This window comes from Lepisosteus oculatus, chromosome 1, assembly GCF_040954835.1.
Source record: "Lepisosteus oculatus isolate fLepOcu1 chromosome 1, fLepOcu1.hap2, whole genome shotgun sequence".
Taxonomy (NCBI): Eukaryota; Metazoa; Chordata; class Actinopteri; order Semionotiformes; family Lepisosteidae; genus Lepisosteus; species Lepisosteus oculatus.
In genome coordinates, this window is record NC_090696.1 from 29,776,859 (window position 1) to 29,796,683 (window position 19,825).

A 19,825-nucleotide genomic window follows, 5' to 3' on the forward strand; every position below is an offset into this window, starting at 1 on the left:
GAACAGGTGTGGAAAAAAGTGGTTTAGGGCAAACAGGCACTTTATTTCTCTCATTTCTCTGGAACTTGGAGTTTTAAATAGATTGAATAATAACAAATGTGACATTCTTGATAGGCATGAAAATATTTCCCCTTGAAAATATACTATGTTGTTATCTGTTTTCTTTCCACAGAAGGTTGGATTTGCCATCTTCTAACCTCGGGAATCATAACTAGCTTCTGCTTTGTTTCCATTAGAACTGTTGTCTTGAAATGTAACTGAAGGCCTTGAAAAGGCTGGTGATCACATGGAAATTACACAGATGTTGGCTTAGCTCTTGGGAAGCTGAAACATCTGGAAATAAAAATTACATTCTTACAGTATGATAATAAAGGAAGAAATTAAACTACTATGTATTATTAGTAGTAGTAGTATTATCATCACAGACCTTCAGAACAGAAAGCCAGCAGATTTGTTTCTGATCATTCTGCTTCATAGATTACAAAGCTGGACAAACACAAAGGGATGTAAACTAAAGAAAAGAACTAAAGTAAATCCACTGCATCAACCTAACACTCACACCCTATGCAATATACTTATACTGTAAATGATAATAACAGCTGTAAACATTCAGAGCAGTGGCTCTGTGGATAAGGATCTGTGCCTGTGGCTGGAAGGTTGCTGGTTCAAATCCTGCAGCTGGCAGAGGAATCCTACTCCGTTGGGCCCCGGAGCAAGGCCCTTAACCCCAGCTGCTCCAGGGGTGCTTAACAATGGCTGACCCTGTGCTCTGACCCCAGGCTCTCTCCCTATCTGTGTGTCTCATGGAGAGCAAGCTGGGGTATGCGAAAAGACAAATTCCTAATACAAGAAATTGTATAGGGTTAATAAAGTGATGTTATAAACTTCTGAAGGAGGCTTTATCAATGATGTAGGAGTGGCTGGAATCTAAACCAACTGATTGAGAGAAGCACAACCTAGGAAGATGGAGCCATCATGCCCTGGTGCCGATGCTGGACGGAAGGAGAAGGAGTGAATTGTCCCTGAACTTGCACTGATAAACTGAGGAGTTTCAGATTCCTTCATCAGCGCCTTCAAGGTTTGCTGATCTGAGCATTCAGTTTGGTCAGACCTATCTTTTAATTTAAATGCAAGAAATGACAGAGTTTAGTGTTTATTCAAACATTTGATTGTCTTCCCTGCAGGTCAACAAAGAATTCAGAATGTTTAATGTTTCAGAACATTTGATTTGACTGCATTAAATACTGTAGTTTAGCTACTGTTAGGGGTATTGCAATGTAAACACACCAATACATAGAAAAGTTAAAAATAAGAGTAAAGTGTCACTCACCCTACACTTAACATTTATCCTCAAACAAAGCCATGAGGAGAAGAAATCTCTTAAGTAATCTTGGAAAGCTAACCCAAACCCTAGATAAGGGTTTGCTTCAGTTTCTCAATAATCTGGTTCTTAACACTAACACTCATCTAAGGTAATATTTAATCATTTAAAAATATATATTATTGAACCTGGGTCTTTTCAAGATGAAAAAAAGAAAAGCAAAAACTGACCAATCTCGAGCAACAATTAGCAATGTTCTTGTTAAATATTTTTGTCTGTGTGTTTTGTTGCTTAAAAAAAGTGTTGAAGGGCTGACATATGACAGTCCACTGAGTGCCTGATTAGCCAATCACTGGCTAATCACTGGTCACTGGACACTACTGAAGTAAAGTGAAACACAGATACTTTCGAAAACGAGACATGCTGAATGTAGGGGAGAATAACACTGAGGTTATTGTCAGAACAAGAGTGGAAACAGATCTGAGGAAGAGAGAGGGATGAACAAGATGACTTATTTTGAAATGAGTGGGAGGAGATATTATTGATGTTGAGGTTTGAGGTGCATCAAGGAGACGGCTGGTGCAGTTAGTGTCACAGGAAGAGATGAGAGTCTATTCTGTACCTCTGTAATTTGAGCTATATTGGCTGAATTAACTTGTTTGCAAACCTTATGTTGTAGCTCTGTAGAATCTGCACAAAAGTTGTACAAATATAAGGCTTTATAGTTCTATAGTAGGCTAGCTTGTTTAGTGAAATAAGATTTTTTTTTTTAAATAAGAACACTTTTTTAAAATAAGAGAATACCTGGTTTAACTCATGAAATGAAGATCCACAATAGTTACATTAACAGGGTTATCACAAACCCTACCCTGAGCTATAGTGGTCCCAAGGATCTGCACACACAAAAAACACAATGGCCACAAAAAAAAGGGCCAGAAGGCTTTTTGCCTTTCCATGGTTTACAATAATCAGCACCTAACGATCACTCAACCACAGTGAAGCATGCAGGTGCTTTATACTGTACATACCAAACAAGGGCTTGATTACACACATATGAAAATGTGAATGTTTCACCCTTTTACCAGTACCCAATAATTAAGTAAATCACCCCCAGTGTGGCTATTTACAGAAATTCGAGCCCTTATGGACAGCACGGTAGTGCAGAGGTTAGCATTTCTTTCATGCTACACTGGAGCCCTGGGTTCAATGCCTGGTTTGCTGTCTGCATGGAGTTTGTCCCAGTTTCTCCCAGCATTCATATGGGTTTCCTCAGAGTGCTCCGGTTTCCGTCCACAGTCAAAGGACATACTGGAATGTTAATGCACCTTTGGGAAAATTGGCCTTGGTGTGAGTGTGTGCATGTTTGTGTCTCCGTGTATCCTGTTATGGACTGGCACCGTTGCTTGCCAAGGTAGGCATTGGTTAAAGTGGACACCTTCAAGACTAATCTTGTCAGATATTAGAAACTGTGAAAGCCTGCTCTGGCTAGTATTTACTTGTTCTGAGTTTTGAAAACACAAACAAAATTGGAAAGTTCAACTAAAAAAGAAGGAAGCTTCCTACAAGTGACAGATGGAACTTTGAGTTAAAGGTTTCGGAGACAGAGGCTTTACTTTGGATCCAGTAAGTGGCTTAGCTGCCCAACTGAACGTAAAGAGAGGACTTATGAAGTCTTGTTAGAAGCTCAAAGAGGAGCTTAAGCGTGAGTATTTTCCCTTGCACTGTAAAAGAGGACCTTATCTTTTTCTTTTGGCTGTCTTTGTATCCCTACATAGAGCAACACTGTTGCTATTTATGACACCCCAATCCAGGGTGTGTCACAGATAGCCTTAAAATGAATAAGCATGCATAAACTGAAAAATAGCATTGAAGAAGATTAATGTAAGCTTAAATGTATGCTTTGCTTTTCTGTTTTTTTACATTAAAAGATTTTAGTGCAAAAGGTAAAGAAGCTACTGTAATACAAAAGGCCATCATTTATCTGTAGTTTCTCACTTTGTTTTCTAAACAACGGGCAGCTAATAAAGGAAAAAGGTATCATTCTGTTGCTCTTCTGATAAAAGAGAAATTGCTTGTATTGAAAGAGCCATTGTTCAGTCTTATGTAAATACTGAATGTTGTAAAAACAAGGAGGGGTTTTTGTGTAGTGCTACAGCAGATGTTGGAGGGAATGGCATACAGTCTCAAAAGAAAAAAAATAGGGAGTTCATGATGGGAAAATGCAGTCATGTAATTAAGCAAAGGAGAAGAAACACATGACCTAATGGCCATGAAAAACTACCAAAATCACACTGTTTTTATAGGGAAAACACATCTGCCACGTGTACAGTACTCTGTGTTTAAATGTAAATAGTCACATAATGAAACACAGCCATTTGTTACAGCATTCTTATATAACAGACATTTACTGTTCTGTCAGGTAATTAAGGCCCTGGATGTGAAAAGTACAGAGCTGCTGAAATACTGTTTTGAAGACCCTAATTTTGAAGAAAGTAGTATGGTCTACTGTCTTTCAACAGGCATAAAGAAAGATGAAACATCTGTAACAAATTTGATTCTATTTCCTTTCCACATGCTGAGTTTCAATGCAAAGAGAAAGTATTTTTATTCAAATGTCTTAAACTTTACAAAGAATGTACTCTGGTTCCAACACTTTGAACCAGCATTTTAAACTGTTTTATCCAATTACAGGGCCGTGGGGGATCTCAGCAAACAAGAGGCACAGGGCAAGATCTATCCTGCAGAAGACACCAGTCCATCACAGGACAGATGACCAGACACAAACACACCAGGGCAAAGTTTTCCCAGAACCCAATTACTAATGTGTCTTTGGACTGTGGAAAGAAACCAGAGTAGCCAGAGGAAACAAATGCAAACACAGAAAGAAAGTAGAAACGCAAACAGAAACCACCCAGGAGAGGAATTGAACCAAATAACCTAGCACTACAATGCAGCAATGCTAACCACTGCGCCACTGCGCCACAATTATACCAGTGTACTTTACAGAATTATATTAATGAAGTATTATGGGGAAAATGTGAAAAGAATAAAAGCATTTCATAATATATATTCCAGCATGGTTCTCATGTTTTCAAGTGAATAGTTAATACCTAACCAACCTGTAGCTCATACTCTTGTTTCCATAGTGCTTTTGATGTTAACAATTACATATTAACATTTGAACTTTTAATTCAAACTAAAAAAAAAAACAACAGACTCAAAACTGCTAAAGAATAAGATCACAGTTCTTTTTTATGTTTTGGCAAATTCATAACCTTCCATGATGTACTTTTCTCAGCCTTCCAGGTTTAAACATCCTAAATGATTGCCAGTGGGTTTCCATAGGAAGGACTGGTGAACACAACAAAACAAATAAAACAAAGCTTGAGCTGTTCGCATTCAGCCAGGTAAAGATCAGATGAAAAACACTGGCACGGAAGAACTTGAGAGTCAATATTTAATGATTTGTCATCTTGTTTTACTTCAATTATGCTGGTGTAACTTAGTGTACTACTGTAAATAAAAATACTACTGTAAATACTACTGTCACTATACTGGGGCATTAGGACCCACATGGACCACAGGGTGAGCACCCCCTGCAGGCCCCACTAACACCTCTTCCAGCAGCAACCTTAGTTTTCCCCAGGGTTGATAAAGCTTTCACATATTAATCAAACTGAAAAGTTCTAATATGCATGCTATTATCATTTCTTGAAATCATGTGCAAAGTAAATATAATCATACAGATTGAGGTTTTATATATGCAAAACAAGGCATGCATGGTGGCACAGTGGTTAGCATTGCTGATTTTCATTACTGGGGTCCTTGGTTCAATTCCTCTAGTACTATCTGTGTGAAGGACAAACAAGGAAGTTCTAGAAGCTTTCAAGTGAGCCTAAGTGTTAAAATAATACTGGAACTATAGTAAAAAAGCAATGTGACTTTGTTTTAGACAGTCGCAGTTTGCAGTACCAGTATTGACAACAGTTGAAAAAGTAAGTCACGTGTTCATCTTGGTGTGTGCATAAACCCCATTTCACCATACTTGCAATGTATTGCCAATAGAAAGACATCTATCGACATCTAATCAATTAGTCAAACAGCTTGTGTAACGGACTGTGTTTCGATAAGAACCTGTCATCCAGTGTGGGCACAAAAATGATTGCTGCAACCTGTGAGGTGCAAATCTCAGATACATCTAAATGTGATCACAATTACAAGGTTTCATGTCAATCAGTGCAGCAGTTCCCAGGATAATCATTTATTTTGATTTTATTTAAAATTAAAAAATCAGAAGCAGCTTTATCTGTGGAATATTAAAAGTTTCTATTCAATTGGTGCAGCAGTTCCCAAGAGAAAGGCATATTTGATTAAAAAAATACCTTTCCATCTTGGTCCAGTATATGCAGGAACACAAACACATCAGTGTTTATCAAGAAGTTAGTTTTAGACTGCATATTGACAACAAAGAAAAATAATCAGGTGGCCACCCTGGTTTAATCAGTACATTATATATCATAAAATATATGCCAAATACATTTATCTTGTTGGCAATACACTGTAATCGTATTTCTAAAGTTTGATGTGTACTAGCAAAATACTTTTTGAGCATGAGCCACCTGCATGACAGGCCATTTTCTTAAAAGGGGTTCTATTACTCACTGAGAGGGTAAAAATTATTATAACTTCAGGTAGGATTTGTGCATTGTGGAATGTAATCGTACATGGAACAATAGGCTTATTCCATGCTGAAAAGAAGAAAGAAAACAACGTGTCGGCCGTGGAGCCTTCTTCAGGTGTGAAGAAGACTCAGACCTGAAGAAGGCTCCACGGCTGAAACTTTGTTTTCTTTCTTCTCTTTTCAGCATGGAATAAACCTATTACTTGTTCCTTTGCAGTCTATGCATGCTGACTCAGCCACCCACCAAATGTAACTGTACATTGAATAAAAGATTTGAACTATTGAAGAAATCCGTCATGTTTCCATGCAGTCCGTTCATAAAGAGTTTGAAAGGGTGTTCAAATGCATGAACACATGTTTTTTTCATAATCACAAAAGAATAAATAAAATGCCATGACCCTCAGCAGGAGACTGAAATTGGATGAATAAATAAGTAAAATTCCACTTTTGTATACAGTATTCTGCCCATGCTAATTAATCACTTAAAATTTAAAGAACACTGCATAGGAGTCTTTTACAAATTTTATCAGTCGTCTTTATTCAGGGCGTCCAGTTTTGAAGAGAATTTCGGCACAAGTTGATGTCTAAAAGTAAAACCAAAAAAAAGTGAACAGCTCACAACTGGAAGAAAAGATTTTAAATTAGTTTTTTTAAGTTTTGCCAAAAAATAACATATAACATTGAAAATTATAGGCACGTTATATAAAGTTTTGCAAAAATCTTATTCAAAAAGTCTCTGCTGAAAAATATATGGGTTAAATGGAATGAAGATCTGGGAAGGAGTAATGTAGCAGAATCATAGATTCTGGGTATGACATATTATTACTATTAATTAGATACAAAATCAATAATGTATTATAATCACAAATGTATTATACTAGAGGTAAAATCAACCATATTGATGTTAAAAAATCTGATATACTGTACGGATTAAATTTAAAATAAAAAGTGATTTACTAATTGATTCCTTTTAAGAATGCTGGAACCTAACGCCGGAAATGCTGGAAAGTTCTTATAGTATAGGACTATTAGACAGTTGGCTATCCTCCACTGTTATTGTTGTTTTAAGTCAATCGCTACGTTTACTACAATATACAGTGCATGATCATTCTTTGAGATACCCATTAGGTTGAATTATGATACTCTGCTATAATTTTAAAGTAACATCTGTTGCACCAAGTTTGCAAGAATGTTAATGTTATTTATGGTTTTAAGAATTGAAAAGATGCAGAACCACACAATTTCAAAGAATATGAGGAGATGCAATCCAAACTTTGGAAGACATTTGAATTCACTGTATAAATTAGAGAAGGAGCAAGAGAACATCAATAATTGCATTGTGGTTATTATTGTTATTATTCTATTACACAATAAGTGGTTATTTATATTACATTTTTAATATATTTTATCATGTTATTTTTTTTTTTAAGTTCTTATAAAAAAGAAGAGATTTGAAACTGCAAAAAGGTAGGTCATGCAGAAGAAGAAAAGTGCAGGGCTTAAAACAAATCTAAATGGTATTAAGCAAAACTAAATGGTATCAAGCAAAATAGTTTTATTCAATAAGCAGATCATAAATAATTTCACATAAAATATTTGCAAGGGAATTACAAAGAGGAACAATTTCTGTTATTGCCAGAAAAACAAACTGTGAGTTGTACAGAAACTAACGTCTCATCCGGACACAAACTGGACCTGCTTTGCAATGTAGGGAAGTCACTACTTTTGAGTGATTTCCTTGTCAATCCAGTGCACAGTCCAGGCTTCTTCCCATTAGACAAATGTCACACATGGCTTTACAATATACATCAAAACTTGTTTCCAATTTCCTACAATTCTTGTAAAAATGAGAAGGCGATTATCATTTTTATATGAAAACTTAAGAGATTTTAAAAAATGGGTTAAACAAAAAAAAACATGCATATCTTTTTCTCTCCCCTTTTCTATAGTTTCTGTATTAAATGTATGAAGTAGCACTCATGTCTGCTTACATTCCACATAGACTGTCTCAGTGAATGGCTACATACATAATTCTGACAGCGGTTAGCAACTATGAAACAATATGCATGTTCTTCTTTTTCTATAAAAGAAGCACGTAACAAGCCTGTTGGGTGTACTATTTTGTCTGAAGTTGACACCTTTCCTTTAGAATTGCTGTGTTCATTATCAAATACTTCACTGGTTTCAGGTCATGTATATCTGGCTCAATCATTATCATCTTACAATTATCTTAGGATTCCTGCATTCTGCATGAACCTACCCCACAAAGTCAGGTGGAGGTCTTGTAAAGATTTACCACTTTGCAGGTATCGTAAAACATGACTACCTTTACAGCATAAGCTAGTGTTGGGTGTGTTATCTACTTTGACAACTGCTGCTGAACGTGGAGCAAAAACTCATAATAGGACAGGGCTGCTTCTGTTCGGTCTTCAATTAAATGCTGGAAGAAGCTGGTCTTGGCAGAAGTGTCGTCTCTGAAAATTAAAGTAAATGCAAAACTGAATAACTTGCAGAGGAATTCTGCACAGAAACATTTAATTTCGTAATAGTATAAAGTAAGATAGAAATCAGAAGCTACAGTATTTGACCTGCTGTCCATCAATGCTGTTCCTACCTTTTCACAGTATTCTCTAAACCTAGGATACTCTACACACACATCCTCCTCTATTAAATCACAAAGTTTTGCAACAACCATGTTCTTAATTATTTAATTAATAATTAGCAGGTAGAGATGTGCCAATTGAAAGCAATGGAGTGGACTGGAAGGAGGTTTTAATCTCAGTATCACTGTTTTGAACAGTCCCACATATCAAAGATCCCTGAGTCAGTTCCACATGATTAGAGGAAGCTTACTGCACTATTTTTTTAGGAAAACTGTGCAACTATAGTACCCCATTGCAGTAGCTGTCTATGATTTTAATACTTCCAAACTTTTGCCTTGCATTTTACTCTGTGAAGTGGAAAGAGCTCATGTTCATGGATGTTCATGTGGGTTCATGTCATACCTGATGCACCTAAAAAAGCCGAAATGCATACACAGAGTTTGAAAAGCCTAAAGTACTTACTTCACAATGTAAAGGGTATGGCTAAATGATCTGTTCTCTTGAAGCCAATTAATAAAAGCTCTTGTTCTTTCAGAAGAAGGTGTTTCCAATTCTGGAATCTGAGTCTGTGCATTAAAAAAACAAAATATCAACAATACAAAAAGATATCAAGACCAACTTGTAACACAATAAAAAGTATAACAATAATATCAAAGGTGGTGAATTTACTCAATTGTTCCTCCCTTTTTCCTTTCACCTGTGCTAAAAGTATACCTGGCTGAAAAAAAGATTAACATTTCTGAAAGAAGGTTGCACAACAAGATCAGATTGACCAGTGAGGGGAAGGGAACCCTGGTCTTGCAGTGCTGCGTTTGTTTGAGTTTTTAAGCTCATAGTTCTTCCACTTCCATTTTGAAACCAAAATTATCTTGAAACTAGGTTCACACCTTCCCCCTTCTCTCAACAACAGACTCGTTTCCTTCTAATACTCTCTATTCGTTTGCAGGTTTCGACTTTACACATCTCGTCTTCGCACCTAATGAGTGCCCGCTCTGCCTCTCCCCTGCTCCCGCCTCCCCTCCACTCCCAGTTTATGTTCTCCTATGCTATATAATCTGCTGCTGACTTCCCTGCCTTTCTCACACCCGAAGAAGGCTTCACAGCTGAAACATTGCGTCTCCTTTCGTCTCTTTTCAGCATGGAATAAACCTTTACTTGTTCCTTTGCAGTCTATGCATGCCGACGCAGCTACCTACTTAAACAAGTTCTTCGACTTAACTCATTAAGGCCACAGATGTAAAAAAAAAACTTAAGTATTTGATAGTGATTTTAGTTTGTTGTAAAGGGCTCATATATAACTGTATAATTATGACATTTATATGGTGATTTCACAAAAACAATTACCTAGGAATAGGTACTGTGTTGTAACAACTGTATGGTCTGTTATTAACCCATAAAACTTAACACTAGGCATCAGTTTAAAATGGCTAACCTTGTGCAAATGCAAAAAACACTGAGTTGGTTGTTTTATTTATTCAGTTTAATTAATGGCAACTCATGGAAATGTCCTTACCCTATGCAATGACATGGAAACAAAAGCGGACTGCAATGTTTTCAATAAGAAATAAGATAAGATCACTTTATTGGCCATATACAATTTCTTGTATTAGGAATGATTATTTTTTCACATACACCAACTTGCTCTCCATGACACACACAGACAGAGAGGGAAGCTTGGGGTCAGAGCGCAGGGTCAGCCATTTATACGGCGCCCCTGGAGCAGTTGGGGTTAAGGGCCTTGCTCAGGGGCCCAACAGAGTAGGATTCCTCTGCCGGCCGCGGGATACGAACCGGCAACCTTCCAGCCACAGGCGCAGATCCTTAACCACAGAGCCACCGCTCCGCGGTTGACAAATAGAAGGACAAATATTCATGACGTACAATGCCCTGGGTGCTTTCACAGAATCACCACTGAAAATAAAATTTCCTGTGCTTAATGATTAGAGGTGCTTAATGATTAGAGAAGAAAGATGTTATGAAGCCTGTGGTCATGGGTAAACAAACTCAGGAGTTCCCTGGGAAATATGCATAACTGCTTCTGCTGGAATACCACAGTGTGTGCCTGCTGAGTGCCAAAGCAAATCATATTTAAAAAATCTGGCTCTGCTACATTTGATACATCAGTTCTGGCTGCATGATAATGCCAGGTCACATACTGCTAACAGCACTGTGTTTATGGGGTTATGGGTAGGACTTGCTGACCCATCGGCCTCATAGACCTGGCTTGGCATCCAGCCTTTTAATTTCTGAAAGTAGCAAATGCCCAGTAGTCAAAACGGACCAACATGCAGGATTTCATCAACACTAGAGTCGATTACAGATGTCAGGGAAAATAGAATGCGTTATTGGTTATATTGTGCATGCACCTATGTACAATCCACTTACCATATTCTGTGGGATTGAAGCATGATTCTGACAGCCCAACACATCTCTAATAAAGGACTCGTCACAGCATTTACCCACCCATAAGTAAAGAACCTAGAGGAAATAAACATTCAGGCTTACTGTTATTAAACCCAACATGTAATACTCTACATGACAAGACCATTCATTGTGAAACTATTAAAAATCATAGTAAAACATTAAGTGACCTAACGGGTAAAAGAAAAAATGGGCCGGACATAGCCTAAAAGTAAATACATTTTTATTTAATGGACTAACAAGATCAAATTTATGAAGAGAACACTGAGTGAATTAAGAACACAGAAAATCAAGAAGAGCCCAGTACTCACTGTGCTACAATCCATGAGAAAAGCCCCTTCTCTTGTCAGCTTCTCTGCAGTGAGTTGGAGAATAGAAGGCTGGGGCACAATGCTGTCATTAACATGAAGCGCGCCCTGTGAACAAGTTAAATTGGTCAACAAACATTACAATTCCAAGTATCCTGAGCTGATTATGTACAGCATACATACAGTGCCCTCCACATTTATACATAACACCTAAAAATAACAAAAACATAATTTCATTAATAAATTATGGATTGCTTAAAGAGTATTATAGGTTTTAAATACAAGTTTATCTTGTAATTTCAATAGCATTGCACAAGGCAAAGTCCTACTTGTCATAAATAATTAAATCTACAAAATATAAGGATCACATCGATTCATGTCTATAAGTAGTCAAATAATATGGTAGCCTCTGGAACTATACAAGGTTTTTTTTGTCCCCCCCCTCCCCAGTATATATCATTCTTACATGAATATATTGATCCCCCATGTCACATTACCTCATCAGACAGATTGTCTATTCTGTATAGGTTAGGATGAATCATGCGCATTATTTGCTGCAGGGGCTGACTTTTGAATTCGCACATAGCAAAAACCCGGTCATCCAGACGTGTGCTAGTGCCTGTCCTCAGGGCTTTCTGCAGAACAGAATGAAAACTGGTAGGTCAGTTAGCTCTACAGTACAGCAAACATGCAAAACTAATACAAAAGGGAATATTTAAAAACCAACCTATCCGATAAATATATGAAGGGCAGTACATAATACACCAATACTTAACGGATTACAATTGACAGCCATCTTTAATTTTATCTAGGGTTCTGCTGTTATCAACTGGAAATCACTGCTCTTGAAAGTGCAGTAGGCTGCTTTTATAATATTTTTAATTACCCAGGTTATGAATGTTCCTGTCTTGAGCCCACTCTCTGGCTCACCATAACCCTGTTTTAGATTCAGCGGCTATTAAAAACAAATTGATGTACAGTATATTTTTAATGCTGCATCAGCCAAGACACAGCACTTGGGTTTATAATATTTTAATAATTAATTAGGTATATACACTAATAAGCAGGTAGGCCTCCTCTCATTTATTTCATTTTCCACTTCTAGTATGAATGACAGTTGCATTTTAGTCAGGCAGTGGTTACATTATTAGTGACAAATGTACTTCTTTATTTCAAAACAATAATAAATATCAACACAGCAGAGATACGCTACAAGTAATTAGGCAGTTTGCATTTTCTGCATTTTTCCTTATGACATATGAATGCATCCTTACTGGATTGAGGGTCTCCTTACTTGGGACTACAGACTGTTACCCACTTTACCTGTTTGAGCAGTGCTAAGACATAGAGGGGGAAGAGTCGCAGTGAGGCAGGAGCAATGAGGCTGTTCTGCTGGAGGTTGGAGGTAGTGGACCGGTATGCAGCCAGAGAATCCACCACTGCATTTACCAGTGCATCCCGTGCATCCGACAGATTGGAAGACACAGATCGGTCGATAGCTTGAAAGACGCACAAAAAAATCCCATAAACATTTTCCACAAAACAACAAATTCATCTAACCATGATAAAACGTGGAGTGAGAGGCGATTTTATTAAGTATATAAAACTTTAGAAGGTCAACCCAAGGGACTACACAGAACACAAAACCATAGCTGGGAAGTCACATGGGAATTCATTTAGGGAAAAAAAATGGTAAAGTCTGCTTTTATACAAAGGATCTGGATGTTTTGATCAGACTTCCTAGCCAGATGGTTGAGACCCAAATTTATTTTTCCCCAGACTTTTTTAAGAACTGATTGAATTAAATTTTAGACTTGCTTAGCTACTAAACAACATGCCTTGATATTATGGATGGAAGCAAGATGGAATATAGTGGTTTTCTTTTAAGAAAGTGAAAGGAGTGAAAATTGTATATTTTCAAAACACACTCTCAGCCAGAGCCATTAGTAAAAGAGTACTTTCAAATACAGTGCTTTAGGGTTTTATTTTTTTGCCAAAAATATACACCACATATCACATTAGTTTTTATTTATGCCTTTCCCTTGTACCAAATGCACATGAACTTCTTATCTTGACATAAGATAAGCCCAAAATGGTGTTCAAAATGTATTTGGTCAGCCAGTAGTAATGCGGATTTGAAGGATAGTAGAAGACAAATGCATTAACAATGACAGAGGTTTAAAACTGTAATACAGAATACATAAAAACTTTAATTTTGACTGTTCCACTTGCCAACCTCAAATCATAAATCTTCCACTTTATTAATGGAGGTTTTTGCACCTACTCAAAGTCTTCTTTAATTTTTACATATTCCTGATGGGCAAGGTACTTATTCTCATGGGAATATTATTTACTTTGTTAATAACCATAAAAGCTACAACACTTACTTTCTTTACAATGAAAAATGTCCTTACAAACTGACAGTCTTATCCATCACTTAATTTGGAAAAAGACTGAACATCATATTGAATAAATTGACATCTGGGTAACATGATTCCAATTAACTGTGAACCACAGATTACTACACATCAGTTGTTCCATATAAATAACTGAAAGGTACTTTTTTCATTATTAAAAGTCTAAGAAAGCAGGGTCTGTAGTGTAGTGTAATATGTAGTACTCACCCATATTTGCCAAAAGGCACGTGATGGCTTGAACATCAGCCCCAGCAAAGACATCATTCAGCGAATTCACAACAGGCAAACACAATGTGTGCACCCGAATTCTTCTCTTGCCTGAAAAAGGGAAAGTTTGTGGGGTTCTGTACAACAGTCTGATGTCAACTCAAATAAACCTTCAATGGCTTCTAAAAGGAAATTTACAGGTGTAAATGTAAAGGAAAGGAAACCTAAAAAATCACTTTCAGTACAAAGCCTTAAGAGAACAAACAAATCTTGACTCAGTTGTTTTGCGATTTCCAATGTGGGATGTTGTTGAGACACGTTTTACTAGAAACCAATTCTTTTATTACCTTTGCTGGAAGTGTACAGAAGGGCTGCCTGAAAGCAAACTAAAGATGTGTCGGCTAGGCTTTCTTCAATTGACATTTGCACAGCAAAGCCAGAGTCTGGATTAACATTTGCCAGGGACAGCAGATCAGTAGAACGGACAAAGAAATTCCCATGAAATGTGTGGATAGAAAGTCCTGGAAAAAAATAAATAAATTGTTTAAAGTAACACAGAGATTTTCCATACTATAGTCATCTTATTAAAGAATGCATCATAAGGTTAAAGATATGAGTTCCTGAAGTGAATAACTGGAATTGGCTCCAACAAAAGCAGTGTTATAAATAAATTAATCAAAACTCAAAGAATACCAGAGATTAGCAAGAAACTCAATATACAGGAACTAAACTTGAAAGCAAATGCAGAATTAATGAGTGCAGAGCTTACCTTTGGTACATCTGATTCTCATTACTGCCTCAAAGCCAATCTTTCTGGTTAAGTATCTCTGGATGTCTTTCTGAAATTTCTCTGTTTGGGCAGGATTGTGTATGTGATGGAAAGATGGATAGTAAAAGATGCTTCCAGCTGAATATTTAGATACACAAGCTGAGAAAAGAAACATTTTGTGTTATTACCTAATGAAACAAATTTTTCAAGGCACATTTAAATAATGCCAAATGGGGGAAATAATTATTTTTTTATTACACAAGGTATAAATGTTGGATATTTTAACTATGCGAACTATTAAATTAATCAATCATCTTTAGCTTGTAATGGTTTAATACTAAATTGATAATTTTTTTATCAGAACTCCAAGGGATAGATTTTGGGGAAATCAATAATTACTTTTACATAAAGTCTACAGAGTACATATAGAATCTTTTAATGTTTCTTATAATAATATGCAGCATTCATCTGTGCAAAACAAAAAAAAAATACATTTGTAAATTAATACCCCACTGAATTCATACCTAATGATGCCAGATCAGAATACTGTGAGCTCAAAAGGAAAAGGTCCACTGCAATCTGTTGTCCAGAGCAGTCTAATGCTAATTTCTTGTAAAAGTCTGTTGCTGGTCCTAAGTGTTGCACAACCTTTAATCGGAGAGAGATGAAAACTTTTATTGGCATATAATGTGGAAAAATCAATAGATACAATTATGTTATTTCACACCTATGTTAAAAAAAATAAAAATTGCAATCTCATATCTTGGAACTACAACCAAGACCACAACATACTTAACTTTATACAGAAGCCGTCTTATAAATCACAGAAAATGCAACAGCTATGAACTATGAAAACAGCGATGCGATAGAACTTTTGTCACCAATTGAAAATTCATTGCAAGCCACCCATCATAGCAAGTTTTTGAACTGTCCCTGACAGAGGTGTACATGGTGTTTGAAACTGAATCAGACCAGTTGAATGAGACCAATATCTTTAACTGCCACTGTTTAGAGACCAAGTACTAATGTTGCAGTATACCTTAACTACATTTTTCCATTTAACACCTAGTTGATATTCCTAACACATTTGTGTTTGGTTTCCTTTTAATAAAACGGTGTCCCCTTCGATGCAAACATATAATGTCTGTCAATTATCAATTGTATGGATAACAAAACTCCACGTTTTTGACAAAGGAGATTTTCTTTCATGTGTTTTTGTCATTGTTTGGTTATTGCCTTGGGGAAAAAATGCATTTAAATGAGATAATATTGTGTTAAAATACAATAATGAATTTGTGAACAATACAGCCTAATATATTAATATCATGCAATATATATGCAATAATAGTCCCATGCAAAGCAGTATTGTCTTTAACAGAAGAATATCATCACACCCCTCTTTGTTCAAATAAATTAATCTAAAGGTACTCTGTACTGTCTCCTGTATACACAAAGTAGAACATGCTGTGATTGAGCATTCCAAGGTTAAACGTGTGTCTTTTTCATCATTTCTGTTAAAAGCAGAAAGAGCAGAAGAATTAATTCTTCAAGTGAACCTGCAGAAACACAATGTATATAAGTTTTGCCTAATCTTTCAAAAAATTTTAAATGACTCAAGTTGTATCATAGTGCACTGGATAATTGACTCAGATCTGTACATATACTTTAGGCCACTTCAAGCCTAAAAGGGGACACACGTTCAAATATGGAAAAAGAACTGCAGAAGTCATTTTTCAGTACTAAAAGCTGGGTGTATACTGTACCTTGGTACTAGATCTTTGGTTGGGGTCTTCTCTGGAGTGCAACTGTCCAGCCCCTAAAGAAGGCAGCTGTGTTTGGAATACAGAGACCCGTCCTCCTGTTGGGGACATGAGCTTGAAGGCAGCCTGCAAAGCAGGACCCAAAGCACTGTGCGTCTCTCTGGTGTGGGTGAACATGTTGGGCAGAGCGTTAAGCAAGTCCTTCACCAGCTACATCAAGAAAAGAAAAGAATTTCAGACAAAGAGCCAAAAGATTTCACCTGCTGATGATTAAAAAGCTGTTGATAAAGCTACAGAACCAGATGTACTACTAGGTTCCACAAAATACATAAAAAGAAAATGTTTATATTAAAGTAAAATTAAATCACGTCTTTTAGAAATTGACATTTTTAAGTGAACTTACTGTATTTTCAAGAGCATAAGTCTAGACCGAACATACATATAAACTGGTAGCAGTATCTCAAAAAGTATAAAGATTAAAAGGAATAGCCTACATAACTTGTACAGTATTACAACTGACTGTGCAATATTTAAGAAAAAACCCAAGTGATGTGTGCAATATAAAGATTGTTTTTGTAGAGCCCATACCTCTTTACTATCCTTGAGATTTACTAATAAACTGTCAGGTGTAGGTAAAAAGATATCTGAAAAATACAAACATCGACATGTACAAGTTAATGACTACCAAATTGTGATTTTTGCTTCACAGAAGGGTCATTCCATGTCACATTACACATCATGACACCCAACATCTCAGATTGCTCTGAAATGATTTGTATAGTTAGAGACAGAAAACATAAGCATCCATGTAACTATTTTGTAAAAATATAGTTTAGTCAGGGGAAAACAAAGCTGATTGATAGCATCCAGAATTGGTCTTATTAATTTAGCACCAAGCTTTACCTTCAAGAGATAATGTTTTGGAAATGTAAAGTTAAGAATAAGATCAGGAATTTTATTTTGTCATCTAGCAATGTAAAATTTGAAAGAAAATTAAAGCAAAACTGAAACTTTTGTACATGACTACACTTTTTCATTTTTTTGTCTTCGGGGCAGACTAGACATGGACAAAAGTTTCCAGTTTTATTTAGTTTTCTATTAAATCCTGATTCACTTAAACGTAAAGCTTTAAAAACACTGAGGACATTCCTCTCACTTAAGAACAGCGGCACCTCGTGGCTAGAAATTGGAATTACCACAATATCATGCAACATTATTGCCCATGGGTGAAGTTTGACCATTTATTTGGATTCTTCAGGTTCTAATAATTTTTAGGCTTTGGTACTAATTTTGATGCTGGAAATCCAGCTGGATTTCTCACACAATATTTCCAAACTGATCAAAGACTCCATTTTGTGTGTTATCAATTTGCTTAATTTTTCACAAACCAAAGCATACAAAACAATGTTACAGGGATGCTTATCATAGCTTTCTATAATTATACAAATCATTTCAGAGTAATCTTAGATGTTGGGTGTCGAAATCCACTTTTTTGTGTGTTTTCAGACAGAATGACCCAGAATGATAATTCAATTATTCAATTAGTGACGTTTCACTTCAAAAGAAACAGGAACATTCTGGTACCAAATTCACTGTTTTGCAGTAAAATGACAGTGCTGAAAATAAATGCATTAACCAAATGAAAATATATCTCATAAGAACACATCTTTCCAAGTCTCAGGTGATTTATCACACACTTTCAGGCTTATCATTTATATTTGTTATACTGTAATTTCAGAATTAAAATTGATTTTTTTAAAAACACAATGCTTAGTGGCATTTATTTTAAGAAGCATTACTAATTGCCTTTTCGTAGCAAAGAGTCCAAAGTTATTATGAATGTTCAGGCAAATCTAAACAACTAAAAAAAAAACATTCTTCCAAGATTGGGAGGAGACTGAGAAAGCCATAGACTGCACTTCATTGCACTTTGTTTTAATAAAAAAGGAGGGCTAGGCTACCTATTGCCAGTGTAGAAACTGTGACAACAGGGACAGATGCCCTTTATGATCTTTGTTATCTTAGCATTGTTTAATTGCCCCCTTTCACCTTTTTGGGGACTGTGAGCTCCCATCCTTTGTATTTTTATTATTTGTGGAGCTCTAATTTGAAACATAATTGCTAAAGAGTTAAGACGTACAACCCAATGGAGCCTTATTATTAACGGCTATTAGTAAAGTAATTTTCTTTCCCCATTCCTCAAAATGACTTTCAAGACAAAGTTGGGACCTAACTTAACATGGGATGTTGACACAAAGCAGCATTCTCATCTCAAAAGAAGAGAATCCTTTCCTTTACTGGCAGAGACACACAATAGTTACAAATGAAAATAAAATTACAGAGGCACAAAAATCATAAAATATAATTGATCTGTAAGAATATGAGAATAGAATAGCTTGTACCTTCAATATCTGAAACCACAAGCATCTGAGGCTGTGACAGGCCCTCCTGCAGGTTATAAAAGTGAATAGTGCTGTCAAAGGTTATAAACCCCACTCTTGTCCGGGTATCGCCAGGCAGCCTTAAAAAGACAAGAACCAAGATCGTAAAAATGAAATGACATTTAAGGAAAACCCAATTCAGGGAATGTCTTAATGCTGCACTGAACACTTTGTAAGGAAATATTTTGTACAATGTTCAATTACTAACAGAATGCATTATCATGGCTTTTTACAATTACTCACTTGTCCAGGTTTTCAAGCAGTGATTGACACAGTACTTTCACATAGCCAGCTTCCACTGCATTATGCGACACGTCTAAGACAAACAGGTAGACGGCAGGCTGAGGAGGACGCAGCTGTTGAAAGACGTGCATGGATTTTACTCATCACTCCCCTTACATAACATTTCTCCTGAAAGCTAAAACTGACCAGAACAAAGCTGACTAAAGTTGAGTTTAACAAAAACAGATCTTTCACTTGGACAGTAGTATATTGTCATCCTAGTTTAAAAGTAGGATCATCCTAGTTTAAAAGTAGGTGACAGCAGAGGGTTAGGAAAAGGTGTGCAAAATAAGTTTATGCGTATGTGTAATCTTACATAAACAGACTGACATTGACCAGCAAATAACTAATGATGGGGCTATGTCACAATGTACATTTTTTGTTTAGTCAAAGAACATAATGTAAATTATGTCGACAGGAAAAAGGAATAGTTATAACATTGAAAAATAAAATTTGATGCCTATTGCAAACAGCAAAAACAATTTAAATTAGAACACATACCATATAATCTGAAGATGCTATGAACTCTACAGTTGAGTTCTGTACCTCTGGTCGTTTCTGAGGTTCACCATATGACCGAGTCAGGGGATTATACATAAACTCATCTGGAACTGT

At 36.3% G+C, this 19,825-nt stretch overlaps 1 protein-coding gene across 4 annotated transcripts in view; it reads right to left on the bottom strand.

Moving 5' to 3' along the window:
- Positions 1-7,540: 7,540 nt before the first annotated feature.
- sec24b (SEC24 homolog B, COPII coat complex component) overlaps positions 7,541-19,825 on the bottom strand; it is a 28,269-nt gene continuing 15,984 nt past the window's right edge. For all 4 annotated transcript variants that reach the window (XM_069189187.1, XM_069189178.1, XM_069189180.1 and 1 more), the window contains 15 exons: positions 19,712-19,821; positions 19,172-19,284; positions 18,890-19,008; positions 17,076-17,131; positions 16,491-16,697; positions 15,252-15,375; positions 14,728-14,886; positions 14,306-14,479; positions 13,959-14,069; positions 12,658-12,833; positions 11,832-11,969; positions 11,338-11,442; positions 10,991-11,083; positions 9,068-9,171; positions 7,541-8,476 (listed from right to left, as the gene is read on the bottom strand). In XM_069189187.1, the coding sequence (XP_069045288.1) occupies positions 8,362-8,476; positions 9,068-9,171; positions 10,991-11,083; positions 11,338-11,442; positions 11,832-11,969; positions 12,658-12,833; positions 13,959-14,069; positions 14,306-14,479; positions 14,728-14,886; positions 15,252-15,375; positions 16,491-16,697; positions 17,076-17,131; positions 18,890-19,008; positions 19,172-19,284; positions 19,712-19,821 (1,904 nt within the window). In that variant the 3' untranslated portion in view covers positions 7,541-8,361. The remainder of the gene's footprint in view (positions 8,477-9,067; positions 9,172-10,990; positions 11,084-11,337; positions 11,443-11,831; positions 11,970-12,657; positions 12,834-13,958; positions 14,070-14,305; positions 14,480-14,727; positions 14,887-15,251; positions 15,376-16,490; positions 16,698-17,075; positions 17,132-18,889; positions 19,009-19,171; positions 19,285-19,711; positions 19,822-19,825) is intronic.